Source organism: Anopheles merus, chromosome X, assembly GCF_017562075.2.
Source record: "Anopheles merus strain MAF chromosome X, AmerM5.1, whole genome shotgun sequence".
In the NCBI taxonomy this organism is placed as follows: Eukaryota; Metazoa; Arthropoda; class Insecta; order Diptera; family Culicidae; genus Anopheles; species Anopheles merus.
Window position 1 is genome coordinate 13,488,107 of NC_054081.1, and position 14,933 is coordinate 13,503,039.

The window sequence follows — 14,933 nt, forward strand, 5'->3', positions numbered from 1 at the left end:
TGTGCACGTGCGCTTTGTGTTTGTTTTTGCGCTGTGGCAGGCCCTATGCCGGCCCCCAAGTGGTCACAGACCAGTTGCAGTCAGATCTCCGTGCGAAGTGGGTTAAGATTTCAGTGCGAAGAAAGTTCGTCCCGAGCGCGTGCCTACCGAGGAATTATTTGCTCCACCGTGCTTGCCACTACCCGTTCTACGCCAGCTGTTGTAGCTTTCAACGAAGAGTGTTAACAAAATGGTGCGTGTTTTTTTTTTATTTGTTGGTGTTGAAGTTATGTGAAGGATAGTAGGAGTGGAATTTGGATCTGTGAAATCTTTCTTTGAACCCATTCAAATTCAAATCAAAAGACCTCAGATCGAAACTGTCTTCCTTTTTTAATTTCAATACAACAATCAATTTTTGAGCTGTGTTTCAATCAAACCGTACCATCATGCAACAGTTCTGTTGTTATAGCTGCACAACTTCCCCAAAGCCAACTGTTTTTATTTCCGTTATTGTGTCTCCAATCATGCAAGATTTTCTATCAATACTTACATGTTTCCTAAATTTCACGGAACCATATATTGTTGGTCTAACTAACGTCCCAAAATGCAAACAACATATTTTGAATCATTCAGTTTGTTTAAAGACTAATGATGCGTCAAAGATTTAAAATAACGAAGATGACCTTTTTTGGGAATATTTCTGAAGTTTTATATTGTTGCACTAGACACTGAAGGAGTATTTTGAATCTTTTTTTATCAATGCCTTATAGCAGTAGAGGCTTAAGTGTGGCTTAAGGAACTAAAGAACCTGATGAATAAGGAAATATAAATGGAATTGGTGAACATGCAACATAAATCGATGCCAGAAGTTGGCCAGTAGTGGTCTAAAACTCTGAAGTCTAATAGTTTTGGAGTTGCGGGTAATGTCCGTACACGATGTCCTCGACTGTAGATGCCAAGATCAAGGACCAAGATCTTTTAAAAACACATCTTCTTATTGGCGTAATGACCTAAGCGATTATGCCGGCCTATACAGGCTTTCAAGATTTATTGAGTATCTCACGACGAACATGTTGCTAAGCCGTGCGAGTTGACGAGTGTACCACGGGACTGCAACTATTCGTTAAATCAAGCAACTGTTGCATATCCTACACATGAATCAAATGACAAATGAATCTTCACACTGAACTCTTTTCAAAGAACCCCGATAAGGTATCTAAACATTCCTGTAAGTTTCTAAACCTTCCCCTATCTTTCTCTCTTTCCCTCTCTCGTCACTCGTATCCAGGCCGCTGTCTGTTTCGGTTGCAAGGAGGATATCAAGGACAAGATGCTGGAAGCGCTGGACAAGAGCTGGCACCCGGAGCACTTCGCTTGCAAGGAGTGCAAGAAGCGCATCGCGGAAAACAAGTTCCACGAAAGCGAGGGCCTCCCGGTGTGCTCCAAGTGTTTCGAGTCGAAGGTGCAGGCGATCTGTGCCGCCTGCCGCAAGCTGGTCACCGAGGTACGCATACACGTCTAATGTTTTTTTTCTGGACGGAGACGGAAGGGGTCGTCCGGTGGCGTCATCGCGACCCTGGAGGTTGCACACCGTGCGCTACTGTATCGAATCGAATAGGAAGCACAGTTGCACACGGTTACAATTTCCGACATCCTCTCTCTCTCTTTCTCTCTCTCGGACCATTTCCCAAGTATCAGGGGTGGAAGGGGACGTAGGTTTATTTTTTGGAGATCATTCTCGGAGTAGCTATATTTAGCGCACCACTGAGCGTCAGAGGAGTCAGAGGTAAACAAAGATCACACGCGCCTGACTTAGGCGCGGAGCAAATCGGAAATGGACCCTGGAATGGCTCAGGGCGGGGAAGGAATAATAACCATTTTTGTGGCAATGTATGTGCCATCGCAATGGCATGTGGATGGATTCTAACAGTTGGAATCGATTAAGAAAACACGCGCACGACCTCCACTGCGTTGCAGCTGATGCATCTTTACTAGCAAACCGCACAAGACGTTCTCTGGTCTGGAAATAGGATCATTCTGATAATGTTTTCTTTTACTTTCCGTACCGTATCCCCCCCCCCCCCGCTCGGTCATTTTGACCAAGTCCAGAAGGTGGTAAAGGCAATGGGCAAGACATGGCATCTGGAGCACTTCATCTGCGGCGGACCCTGCAAGCAGCAGCTGTCCGGGAAGACGTTCTTCGAGCGCAACGGCAAGCCGTACTGCACCGCCGACTACGAGCGGCTGTACGCACCAAAGTGTGGCGGCTGCAAGAAACCGATCGCCGAGAAGGCCCTGTCCGCGCTGGAGAGCAAATGGCATAAGGAGTGCTTCAAGTGCAAGGTAAGTTGTCCCAAGATGTGTACCACGCTGTCCTTCAACATCTCACCGGACAGCGGGGAATGGGAGCGTTTCGGATTTCAGGCACCGGACCGTTTGCGGCCGACCTGTTCGGTTGGCAGTGCGTTATTAAATTCTATTCATAGCTTCCGTGCAAGATTTATGTCACATGATGCTTTATAAATAGGACTCCACCAATTTGGGAGTAATTGTGGAAGCCAATGTCGGCCGCGCTTCTCCAATAGCGCTGCTAACGAGCGTCCCAAGAGCTATGCCACGCGTTCCGCGTCTTCCAAACATTAATATCGACCCTTCCATCTTCCCACTCGCGCTTGTCTCGTTCCAGCTCTGCAAGGAACCGATCGGAGTGGATGCCAAATTCCGGGCCGACAAGGAGAAGCAACCGATCTGCGAAAAGTGTGGCGTGTGAAGATACCCCGTGCAGCGCCCCTGCTCGCAACCAAAATCACCCGGGAGCGTCCATCTGTTTTGCAGTTCAGGCCATGCTTGTTCGATGTTAAATGTTTACTGTATCGTGTGCACCCCGTTCGTTTGTTTGGGAGATGACTTCCAGCCGCGCCTAGATGCGCACATTGATGGCGCCGGAGGTGTTTAGAGGTTGGCTAAGTATTGGTGCTCCCTGTTTGCTGTATGAGTGAGGTTGCTAGTATTTTGTATCGTCCTACCAACAACCTACCCTTTCCCAGTCCATGTACATAAGGAAACTAACTCCCATTCAAATTCACTCACCATGCCACATTGAGATCCTGAGTACGTTCTGGAGTTCAAACACCTGTTATCACACACACACACATACACAAACACAACACTTGTTTTTTGCTATTAAATAAATAGATAATTTATTGTTGCATCTTGCAGACAGAACATTGTACCATTTGTTTGACATTATTTTCCGTTTCTTTCTCCCGTTGTTGGTTCGACGTACGCTCGATTTTCCAACTCTTTCCCACCTCTACTACGTCCTGCCCCCTTCCTCTCTCCCCCTCCCTTCTCCTACGCCTCCTCCGCAGGTGAAGAGCGGCTGTTTGCAGGTCTTTTCCTTCCCGCGTGGTTACGAATATGTTGTGTGCAGCTAAAAACGACAAACGGGCAAGAAGCCTAAATAGATAAAACTATCGGGAAGCAGGGATGGAAGACCACAGTCTGGAGTGTTTCTTTAGCTACTGCTTTCTGTTTACTGTTTCTTCTTCGGAGTAGGGAAATCCGCGCTCCATTTCCGCTCTTCTTTCCGCTCTTTCTATCACACAAACCGATAAACGGGTCTTAGCCGAAAATGTTATTCACTAAGCTGTTGAAGCCGCTGCTCAGCGTCGACAGGATGCCTTCGTCGGAGCCGGAACCTTGGGCCGAGCCCGGCGGTAGCTGCTGCTGCGGGCGGTACTGGGTCGAGGCCGCAGCCGGTCGATAGTGCTGTGACCCATCGTTGCGCTGTGCGTGTGTGTGTGTTTTGTGCAATGGGAAGGGAAGATACTGGGATGTATTACTAGGATCGAGAGCATGTGTATATGATGCGAGGAGCAACGAACAACAACGCTCCCATTAGTTCTATAAAAAAAGCAAACAAACAAACCAAAAACCCTCTCCGAAGTGTTGAACAGTTTATGGGAAGTAGAGAAAGTGCGGTTAGGTCATCCCGGAACACCTCCACAGATACATATACGCCATATTCCTCTTATCGTAACCGTATGTACATGTTCACGCTTCACACGATCACTCGCCACGTCGCTGAAGAACCGTTGAGCAGCTTTGCAAACTTCAACAGGCACGAATGAGTGTGCTTTTAGTGTCCCAGATTTAACCAGTAAGTGGAAAGTGAAGAAAATACCAGACGTTAAATTCATTAAAAGATATTAAACAAGAAAGATAAAAGTATTGCACAAGCCTTCACACGTATCCCCAATCGGTGAGGGTTTTAAGTAGCCACCGCCTTCCGTCAGAGGACGCGTGCATGTTAGCAGTTAGCCTGATCTGGACTGGCCGCCATCTTGAACCGTCGTTTGACTGCTTTTTGCGTAGCTGCCTCCGTACGACTAACTTAGATTAGATTGGCGGAGGATGGTAAGCGGAGGAAACTTCTATTCTATGTACAAAACAAATCGCTCGCTCAATCGCTTCGCGTGCTGCGCTCAGGAGGTAAAAATGAGCCGATCCTGGTTTGCCGCATTCGGTCGGGCGGGCTCACGGTTGGCAATGGGTGTGGTTGGCGTTAGCGGCCGGTCGTAAGACGCACCGGGCAGCTGACTGGCGCTGTATTCCACGGCTTCCTTTACGGTGGAAGAGAAAGAGCCAGTAGTAGTGCTAGCGGTAGTAGTAGTGGTAGCAACAGTAGGGCTAGTGTTAGTAGTGGTAGGTGAAGCGGTGGTAGCAGTGTTAGTAGTAATAGTAGCAGTTGGGATAATAGTAGTGGTCGTCGCCACCTTAGTACGCGCATTATTCATTCGAGGTCGTTTGTTAGTGTTGGCAGCATATTGCTTGGCAAGGGCAAGGTGCACTGTACGCTGTTAGAGGTAAGATAGAGGTTAGGTTATGGTTAGTGATGGGGGTCCATTTTGTACACGGTGTTAGCATTAGATTTTTGTTATGTAAGCTTTGATGAAAGGAGAGCCAAAACAGGGTTGATAGAATGTTCTTTTACACAAATTTACAAAATTTAGACTGACTTATCTGCCAACTATGAGTTACTCTTAGGCGAGCCATTTTGGAACCATCTTCATAAGGACACATCGAAAACAACATGATCTATATGAACAGAAGTCTTGAATCGAGTTACTAATCGTAGGCAAATAAGTCGCAAGATCTTCCCAAATATGCCCTGCCCAAATGAACCGATATGCTGCTTGAGGCACGTGCTGCGCATGACTCTCTAAGACTCCCACAGAAAACTACACGATATACGCACCTTGGCCGGCTGTAGCGTCACGTTCAGCAGCGTCGGATGCTGCTCGACGATCATGAAGTCCACATCCTTCGGCACGAACCCGTCCGCGTACACCTCCAGCTTGTAGACGCCCGGCAGCAAGATGCGCCAGAACTCGCCGTACTTGGTGGTGGTGAAGCCGATGTCGCGCCCCTTAATCTTGAGCTGCGCCCGCTCGACCGGATTGCCGGTCGAGTCCATGATGAAGCCCTGTACGCCCCGGTGCGCCTCCGCCAGGAACTTGATCATCGACATCTGGTTGTCGTCCCAGTACTTGCGCAGCTCGTACGCGGGCGGAAACTTGCAGCAGGACACCTCGAGCGTCACCTCCATGCAGCCGTGCCAGACGTAGTTGAAGTCCTGCATGCCGCCGGTTAGCGGGTACCAGGCCGCCCCGTTCGTGATGCCGTTCTCGAACGAGGGCGACGCAGTTTTGCAGGCGACACCGCGCGACATCTTACCGTGGTTGTTCGCGTATATTAGCGACAGATGCTTGAACACGTCGTCGTCCGGAGTCAACGACGGTTGCGACAGGTAGCTGTGGAAGACTGAGCTTAACGGGAGTCATGTAGATGAAAGAGGCAGAGAGGAAAATTAGAATATTTGCTGTTTTTTTGTGTATGTGTGTGAAAGGTAAGGTTATAGAGAGGGCTAAAGTAACCTCAAACAAATCCCCTGTCCCATTATCTACGAATATTATCTCACCGGCACAGGTTGACGATGACCGGCAGATTTCTGATGTTAGTAGTTGGTTAGTATGTGCCGAATATATCCAAAAGATTTGGCAAAAAAAAATGAAACGTGTTTGTTAGCATATTAGCAAAGATTAAGGTTTACACATCCTAAGGTAAGCCGATGGAAAACCGATGGAAAGATTCAAAAGACTCAGCAAGGATACCTACTAGCATTCGGCGTGTTGTCGTATGGGTAGCTCACCACCAGTGCGCCACCGTGCAGCGACCCGCTCAGCACGAACTGTATCTTCGAGATCCAATCCTTGACCGCTTCCGTTTCCGGCTGGGACCGCTTGTTGTTCTGCTTGAAGTAGTCCGGGAAGTTGCGGTTCAGATCGAAGCCGCGCGAATTGTACCGCCCCTGGCCACCGTCACAGGTGCCCTCCTTCGATGCCGCGTACCCGTCCGGGTTGAGCGAGGGCAGTATGTGGATGCGCGTGTTGTCCAGCAGCCACTTGATGTACGGATCGGACCCGTAGCTCGACACCAGATACTGGATCAGATGCAGGAGCAGCTCCCGCCCGACCGCCTCGTTGCCGTGGATGTTGCCAATGTACTTGACGTCCGGCTTGCCGAGCATGTGCTCGTACGGGGAGGCCGACACGACCAGCACCCACAGGTCCCGGCCCTGGGCCGATTTGCCGATCGAGTACAGGGCGGTCAGGTTCGGGTAGCGGGCGGTCGTCGCCCGCAGGTAGCGCGTCATCTCGTCATGGTTGTGGTACACGAAGTCGAGCGCACCGACGTCCGGGCGGTAGGCGCGCGGGTCCTGCGCGACCGACAGGTTGTCGAACGTGTACAGGCCACCGTCGCCGGCACCACGGTCGAACGCGAACAGGGCCGGATCGGTGCTCGGCTCAAAGTTGCGCTGCTCGGGCTGGACGTCGGCAATGGCAGGCCCGGCGTGGCACCACACCGCCACCAGCAGTACTGCCAGACCTGCAGGCTGCATTCTGACGCGCGCGGGTAAAACGATCGCAACGTTACAAAGCTAATTTGCTGTTATTATTGGCCGATCGATCGAGCATGAAATTGGAAAGCAAAACAAAAATGATGATTAAACTTTGGCCAAAATAGCTCCGAAAAGTGATTTGCAGAATGTGGAAGTTGTTTATGGGAATTGGAAATGCAAACCGTTAACTCCATCCAACAGCTCTAAACGGAACTGCTAGAAATCCAAAATTCATATTTTTTCGATAACAAAAGCATCCAATAGTTTATAAGATTTTTGTTCATAACCTGCCAGATCAAAAATACAATGATTTGTACCAAATCTTATTGTTTTACGGGAATAAGAGGGCATCCACAGATTACGTAACAATCCAGTATGATTATAACTTCCCGACTGATTTAATTTAGTATTTTTATACACATTATCACTCATTTGATACGATTCGTACCGAACATTCTGATAATTTTGGCTTTTAAGTGGATTAAATTTATTAACAAAAAATTTAAGTTAAACGGCATTGGACAGTTCCTGAAATAAATTATTTTAATTTGACGTTTGATGTGTCAAATTTAGAAAACCGCGTATCTCCGTATGTCGAGAACCGCGTAACTTGGGAACAGACTGCACCGTAGGGTTTGTATGATGAAAAAGGCAGTCAAAATCTCATCAACTTTTGGGCGAATTATGAAGCAAACTCATGGCAATAAAAAAATGATCGTCTCCGGATTTCCCATGCAGTAAAAGGATGGAGAGTTAGCCAAGGTCCAAAAGCACTGGAAAAGATCGAGAAGGTCAATGGTAAACAAGAAACCTGTTTGTTTTTGCATAAAATTGAGGCTATTGACAAAAACTGGGTCCATTACGAAAATCCAAAACATTGAGCTGCGTATTAGACATGCCTCATCAACGACAGCCAATCCGAATGGCGCCGAGATTATGCTGCAATGTACTAAGTGGTGCTAACACTTAACGATCGTAGCGAAGTCGTCTACCGACGATATTTAGGTGCGTTTGAGCCAAGCATTATGAATAGCAGCAAGAGAAGGGAACAGTTGATGTTAAAAGGTATGAATAAGTAATGATTCAAAAACGACAATCGTTGACTTCACAAAAAAAGGGTCAACAAACATTTTTATGCTCCTAATAATAATTGGACGCCCCCTTTTTCCGTGACACTAACAATTGGAGTAACCACCGAGGGCACAAGTTTAGGGTAGATTCAAATCACACCCAAAGCACACAAGCGCTAGAAAACACGTTACGGTAGAGCAAACCGATTGATATGCCTGACATGGTGCTGGACACCCAACAGGTTCGCTACCGTGCGCGTGCTGCCGAGTGAGAAAAGCGAAGAGAAAGAAAAAGGAAATTGCGTACTCCAGTGTAATAACAGAGCGCCTGATCAGCCAATGGCATTGGCAACGGCTCAGACAAAACCGTCCGTACAGTTTCGTCCCCATTTTAGCGGCCACTGGCCACTGCCGCTAAAGGATAAAAGGAGGACGCCTTGGGCAGCCGTGGCACGCACTGCGGCAAGATTACTGTTACCTGAAGAGTGGTGAACCCGTTCAAGCAACCTCATCCACTATACCAACAACAACACCAACAACACACAGACAAACGACAAACTTCTCCCCTGTCCCGCAACCGCCCCAGACACTCCCGGCGAAAGGAAGATGGCGGCTAACGATTGCAGCCCGGGTAACGGTTTGTACCTTCCTTCCTTTATCTTTCTACCAGAACCAAACCACCTTTCCTCTAGCCGACGGGGGTGCGATCAGAAGACAAGATCGACGAAGCAAACAAGAAACGCATTTCCATTCCACCACCCTTCCTCGCACCTCTTCTCGTTCCATTCAACCTTTCCCAATGAACCGTCCAGTGTGAGGGTAGAAGCGACGAAGTCGAGTTGGAAGTTTGAGGAGGAAGTCAGCCAGTGTGTGTATAACTGTTGTTTGCTGAAGGCACATCACTGGTTTTTCTTCTTCTGCTTCCCTTTTTTTGTGCTGTTGTTCTTGTTGTTGCCTTTCGTTCCATCGAACCCAACGCGGGGGGTTTGAGGTGGGCGCAAAGGGCACCACCCCTGGGGTGGCAATTTGGCACGCATTTCATTCAACCAGAAAATCCCACCATACCGATGGGGCCCTGTGAATCACACCACGTAGTAAACAGGTCGCGGCCAGACCAGACCAGTGTGTTTTGTTTGTGTGCCAGTATGCTTTGTTTCAGCTGAAAGCACCCAATGCTTGGCGTTGTTGGAATGTATCTATACCAGGGACGAGCAACCTTGCGAACGCCATGATGGATATTGAATAATCTTGGTATAGATCACACTACGACCCGATACAATTTGTTAATGCATTTGTTTAGCGTTAGAAAACATCTGGATGTATGTTAGGCTCCACAAACCATAGAAGAATCTCTTTACACGACAAACTGGATTCAGCTTCAGAGTTCCTCAACGGGCTGCATCAAACCCTGTCCAAGTTTGAAGAAAAGCTCCTAGCGATAATCACGAGAGTTGAAGAAGTAGTCATATCCCAAACGTTACAATTACTGCTACTTAGGGCTACTACTTGCGTCCATTGCTTGTAATTGGCTTATTCTGTATTGTGGTTTACTCCAAGGACCTTTTATCTTGTATGATTACGTTGTATAACATATTAGGGCATGGGACTGACTTCAATATGATCTTAAAAGATGCTAAGCAAAGTTGACTTTAATTCTTCTAACAAGGCTCAATTTGCATTTGGATAAGATACGAATCTATTCCGATGGCCTCACTATTGTGCAGTATAGGTCCAGACTATCCAGCCCATCGAGTTCGTTCAAATTACCAACATGGCCCGTGGTCAGATATCTAGTTACCTACAAGGCTACATCTTACCAGGTGTGTTTGGAATAGTCGTGATTTCAAAACTGTCACTAACACTGAAACTGACTCATAACTGACAATAAGCTTCATCAAGTAGAATCCACCAGCGAAGTTCTCTAGAAGAATACGATTTCGAATGCGATAGAGCCTGGCAACTTCTTGGACCACTCTGATTTAGTAACTCAAAACTACCCTACATCCGCGGAAGAATACAATAAGCTCCCCAGTACGTAGCCTTATGAACGTCCGGAGTTGAACTTCCAGTATGGACTACAAACCTGTCACAGCCCAGACTGATAGAATAGGATGACAGGATCCAACCATTAATAGAGGACTCAAAGAAGACGCTCGCCAAAAAGGTAGCGTACCGAGCATGCACATGCTAGGTCCCACAGGTTGCTCATCCCTGCATTCCACACCTTGAGAATGGGAACGATGGGTAGGGAGGATGTTACCGGTTTCTCCCTTCGAGAACTGGCACGTTTGAACACGGTTGAACCCTGGCACGACTTTCTGGCACATGTGTGTGCGTATGTTTGTGTGTTTATGTTGATTGAAGAAGTATCATCTGGCTTCGTGTCGCAACGTGGTTTGGGGCTTTTGTGGGTTTTTTCGCCGTCGAAACACGTTACGCGGGAACCAGTTTCGTTGCTACTAAGATCATCCAACGCCTCGGACACCGCCCCGATGGCAACCTGTTTGCTTTCTTTCGCTACGAAGGAGTTGCCTCAGAATTTGTCTGAAATGTCTCCACGGCGTCCGCTAAGGTCTCGGTTAAGGTCGGCGCGGTGCTCGGTGTACCTGCGCGGTAAAGGTCGCGCTAGGTAAAGGTCAGGGGGAACGGTTTGTGTATAGTGGCACAACGGAGCGTCAAGGGCGAGAAACCACAGCCGACCGTTGGGCCACTGGGCCACTTTCGCATCTGGGTCCCGCGGAACTGCAAATTGGCGCGAATGTCTGGTGGGGTGACCAGAAGAGAAATTGCACCATCAACTTTCCATTGCGCCTTTTCGTATGTTTGCTTATGTGTTTTGTCAGTTAAAGTCCAGTGATGCTGTCGGGAAGTTTAACGGCCAATCACACATACACACACACACAAACATTGGCCAAAGGTGGGGTGGAGGTCTACCGCACAATCAGCGCCCGTGTCTGATAAGCGCTTTTTTTCAAAACGCACTTGTGGATTGTGAGCACGCAGCATCGCGCACCGGAACCACTAGATTTGCAACAAAACCAACGAACCAACCAACCAAAAATCATCACAAAAACAGCAACCTTCCACTGGTGTCTGAGGCCTGGGGCCGTTTACATTAGCAATTCTCACCGGGGAGACCTAGATACACTTTCACACTGTATCTGGTAAGCGGTGGGATGGGATGGGTGAAGGTGGAGTCCATAATGGGGTGTTTTGGGTTTTTGTGGTGGGCTTGGGAAAACTCACGCTTAAAGGCCTGGGGTGGAGGGCGCTCACACACACGCTCACTTTTCACGCGCGAGATTTTTATGTTTTTTTTTGCTTAGTTTAGTTACTCTGTTCTCCACATGCACACACACACACACGCAATCACTGCACTCCGCAAGAGGCACTGCGAGGCTTTGCGTCCACTCGGGCGAACCGATCGTACCACACTGAACGCTTGATTATGTATTTTTATATGTTTATAACCTACGCTCAGGGAAAGGGAGGGGACGGGAGAGGGGGAGAAGGGGTTGGTTCTTCGTTTTTGCTCACCCACCTACCCTCCTTCTGATTCCTCCCGCTTACTGCCGCAACCCTTTCACTCGCTCACTTTCCAGGGCTCTGTCCACATTTCTTCGCGGGCTGGTTACGGAAAAGCGCGCGTACCAACTCCAGCAGAAGGGCGCCACACAAGCCACAAAGGGCCACAGGGTAAGGGGAAGGTGGTGGCGTATGTCACGATGACGACACTACGAAACCGGATCAGCCGCGTATGATAGCCTCCCTCGGGAGACCGGAGAGCAATTCAGAAACTTGGCCGAGTAGAGATGGGAAGTTTTGGGAGACCGGAGGCAGAGCAAAAGTAACGTGTGGCTTGTAACCGTAGATGCCGTCGGAGCGGTACGACGTGGAAGTACAACTGTTCGTGGTGCCTTTCGGTACGATATCGTCTGAACACAAAAATACAGTGAAACCAGGATAAGAGAGACTTCTGCATGTGAAAACACTCGATTAGGTAGGATTTTAATCCGGATACGAAGATTGGATTAATTCTAATCATCACAACAAAGTCAAACGTTTTATTTTAGGTATCTTCAATAAAAATATCAATTTACACCGTAGACAAAATATTTAGACATAAAAAGGTAATTTATTTAAGTTCAACGGAGTAAGCAATGTTTAATGCTCTTTTAGTAGTTTTACAAGCCTTTTTCGATTTTCGTTTAATTGTGGCTTAAAATTTTGCTCAGAATAAATTATGTGGATGTAGTTATATGCGTTCTGAGCCTTGATAGAAGGCGAAACGTAACCCACTAGACAAATGTGTACCTTTTTTAGTTCTTTGTTCCATTTGTAGTGAAACCTCGTTTTTTGTGTTTACACCAGCTAACAAAATTTCTCAGCAAAAAAATATTTATATTTATTGGAAAAAATCAATTTGGATATACTAAATGGTTGTACCAAATTATTTATCTACAATGTAATATCATAGTTAATAATTATTGAAAACAAGCATGTAAATAGCACCAACTGTGGCAAAACTGAATGATTTAATCCAATGCCATCAACATATCCAACAAAAAGATCCATAAAGCGCCACCATTGACACTTCTAAAACTAAAACTAGATGATCGGATTCCAATGAAGAGTGCTTTATCCCAGATACAATAAAATACAGTACACCCTCATACAACGAATACTCCTCTTAAGGAGTAATTTGCATAAGGAGTCAAAAAACTTGATTGAAACCTTATTTAACGCATAAAGTTTAGAATCACTAACCAGTAACAAAATTTACTAGCAACAACGCTAAATTTGGTGAGATGAAAAGAGAAATGATAAAACAGTATCATGGGCAAAAGGAATCATATGTCATTTTTTTAACGAAAGATATGCTGAAATATTGAATAAGATAAAAGAGTTCACTGTTCATTATGTTGTAGAGTTATTTTCATCCAGCAATCTATAATTATACGTCTCATACCAATTATATGGTAAGGAACTTTCCGCAAAACGAGATTTTCGTAGAACGAGTGAGTCACTGGAATGGATTAAATTCGTTATGCAAGAATACACTGTACATTCAATGTCCGTCAGCACGTGATGTTTGTGTTTTAGAAGCTGCAGTTAGCTTTCGTCAAAAGCCAATTACAAATGTTTTGTGATTCAAGCTAATTATATTCTTGCCATCAAGTTGTCTTGACGTCCACTTTAAACTTGTTAAGGAAATAAAGGTTTACATTGCAATAGAAGTACATCGCTTCAGAAAGTAGTTTCATCACATAATATGCAAATAATAGCTTTTCACGAATAAAATCTATTAATTGATGGAATCGTCTACGTTTCTTGTCGAGGCGAAAATTGTTTGAAGACGGTCTTCTTGACTTCAACCCCCTATCAGGCAATGCATCGTTTTAGACCAGTTTTAGAAGACCAATATAAAAAAAATGGTATAGAAATTTAAAAAAATGGGTTTTTGACTATCTCCTGCAAGATAATTGCCTATCGGTTTAACTTACGTTACAATGTTGTGAGTGGATTAGTGCAATTTTCTGTGTGCAATTTGTGCAGTTTTGACTGCCCGTCACGATAGATTTACTCCACTATACTTTCTCTACTCAACTCGAATCGGTTTTAGTATTTGAATAAGCCTGATAGAGCATTTTGCTAGCCCTTTAAATTCTGTTTTAATATGGTTTTAATAAGTTGACAATTAAATTATTTTTTGAGTAATTATATTCCATATGCTCGTATTATTACGAACTTTTGTCAAGCACAAAAATCCAAACGTAAATGCAAATTAGCTTAGCTGCCTTGGGTGCGATTAATCACGGATTTGCCAAATAGAGAGCAACTACTAGTGGTGTGGCTGATCAAACCTCCCGAAAGCAAAGCGAATGTCCGAAAGAGTAGGCACAGCAAAGAATGTGCAAACCAGCGTAGGTCCAACGAGTTCAGTAGGTTTCAATAATAGTTTCAAACGAGTTCAATTGGTCCTTAGAAGTATCCAGTAGGTTGAGCAAAGCATAATAGACATTAAAGGGTTTGCCAAGTTACTTTCGAAAGTAAACCTTTTTTTTGTCACCGCGTGCAAGAGATTATTCCACATCACTCTGATGTTTCATTTTCATCATTTTTATCTTTAGTTTCTTCACCATGATTTTCAACACTTCATCTGTTAACGGGTGATGAGATCCGGTTTCAAAGCCCGGTGAAAAAATGATGGCAACAGAACGTTGAAGTGTTGAAAATCTTGCTGTAGATACAGGGTTTTCCAATACACTTTTAAATGTGCACATAATTATTCACCGTCTCCAAGATGTTTTTAAACAGCTGTCAAATGGTGTATTTGCTTCAACATGAAAGTTGAGTTTTTACACATGATTTTCAACACATAACAAACTCCATCCAGCTGGAGGCGTGTTGAAAATCATGGTGAAAAAACTCAACTTTCATGTTGAAGCAAATACACCATTTGACAGCTGTTTAAAAACATCTTGGTGAAAAATTAAGATGTTGGAAATGATGCCATCAGATTGATGTGGATTTAGCACTTGGTGAATAACAAAGTTTACATTTGAAACTGCCCTGGAAAACCCTGTAAGAAGGTTCCGTAGGTGCAAAAGGGATACAACAGGTTTAGCGAAGAGGAGACCGTGGATATCCCGTAGAGGAGACCTGTGGATGCAACGAGTTCCTGCGACTGCAGTTGGGGTCGGATTCGTACATTCTTTACTGTACTCGTACCATCCACGTGTCGGAATTGATTGCCATCGACCCGAGCACTCGTCTTCGTGTTGATCCCGTTGACCGTTCCCAGCTACTTTCAGACCAGTTACAGCAACACACATGCCCATCTCTACAAACCAAACTCCCCCACCCCGTGCCCGTCCGAAGGCTCGAAGGTGGGGAGGGGGCGAAGAATGCTTCGGATT

At 45.9% G+C, this 14,933-nt stretch overlaps 2 protein-coding genes across 3 annotated transcripts; one reads left to right on the forward strand and one right to left on the reverse strand.

Moving 5' to 3' along the window:
- Window positions 1-48: 48 nt before the first annotated feature.
- Window positions 49-3,204, forward strand: LOC121591821 (paxillin). Its single transcript, XM_041912869.1, has 4 exons — window positions 49-232; window positions 1,268-1,483; window positions 2,089-2,322; window positions 2,666-3,204. Exons 1-4 carry the CDS (start codon window positions 230-232, stop codon window positions 2,747-2,749), a joined length of 537 nt encoding a protein of 178 aa, XP_041768803.1. The 5' UTR covers window positions 49-229; the 3' UTR covers window positions 2,750-3,204.
- Window positions 3,153-11,469, reverse strand: LOC121591387 (carboxypeptidase M). 2 transcript variants are annotated; one of them, XM_041911863.1, is made up of 5 exons: window positions 11,260-11,469; window positions 6,160-6,990; window positions 5,963-5,992; window positions 5,240-5,805; window positions 3,153-3,768 (listed from the first exon to the last, which is right to left on the reverse strand). In XM_041911863.1, exons 2-5 carry the CDS (start codon window positions 6,941-6,943, stop codon window positions 3,604-3,606), a joined length of 1,545 nt encoding a protein of 514 aa, XP_041767797.1. In that variant the 5' UTR covers window positions 6,944-6,990; window positions 11,260-11,469; the 3' UTR covers window positions 3,153-3,603. The 2 variants fall into 2 exon arrangements, with proteins under 2 accessions (XP_041767797.1, XP_041767877.1); XM_041911943.1 differs by having other exon boundaries at window positions 3,672-4,604; window positions 11,260-11,468.
- Window positions 11,470-14,933: the final 3,464 nt, after the last annotated feature.

Bases quoted from the DNA above. Each gene is read 5' to 3' on its own strand.
- LOC121591821 (XM_041912869.1), top strand. The intron at 1,484-2,088 runs GTACGCATACAC...GACCAAGTCCAG, and splicing joins GCCGCAAGCTGGTCACCGAG to AAGGTGGTAAAGGCAATGGG. The intron at 2,323-2,665 runs GTAAGTTGTCCC...GTCTCGTTCCAG, and splicing joins AGGAGTGCTTCAAGTGCAAG to CTCTGCAAGGAACCGATCGG.
- LOC121591387 (XM_041911863.1), bottom strand. From the start codon at position 6,943: ATGCAGCCTGCAGGTCTGGCAGTACTGCTGGTGGCGGTGTGGTGCCAC. The intron at 5,993-6,159 runs GTAGGTATCCTT...TACTAACATCAG, and splicing joins CGACAACACGCCGAATGCTA to AAATCTGCCGGTCATCGTCA. The intron at 5,806-5,962 runs GTGAGATAATAT...CGTTAAGCTCAG, and splicing joins GTCATCGTCAACCTGTGCCG to TCTTCCACAGCTACCTGTCG.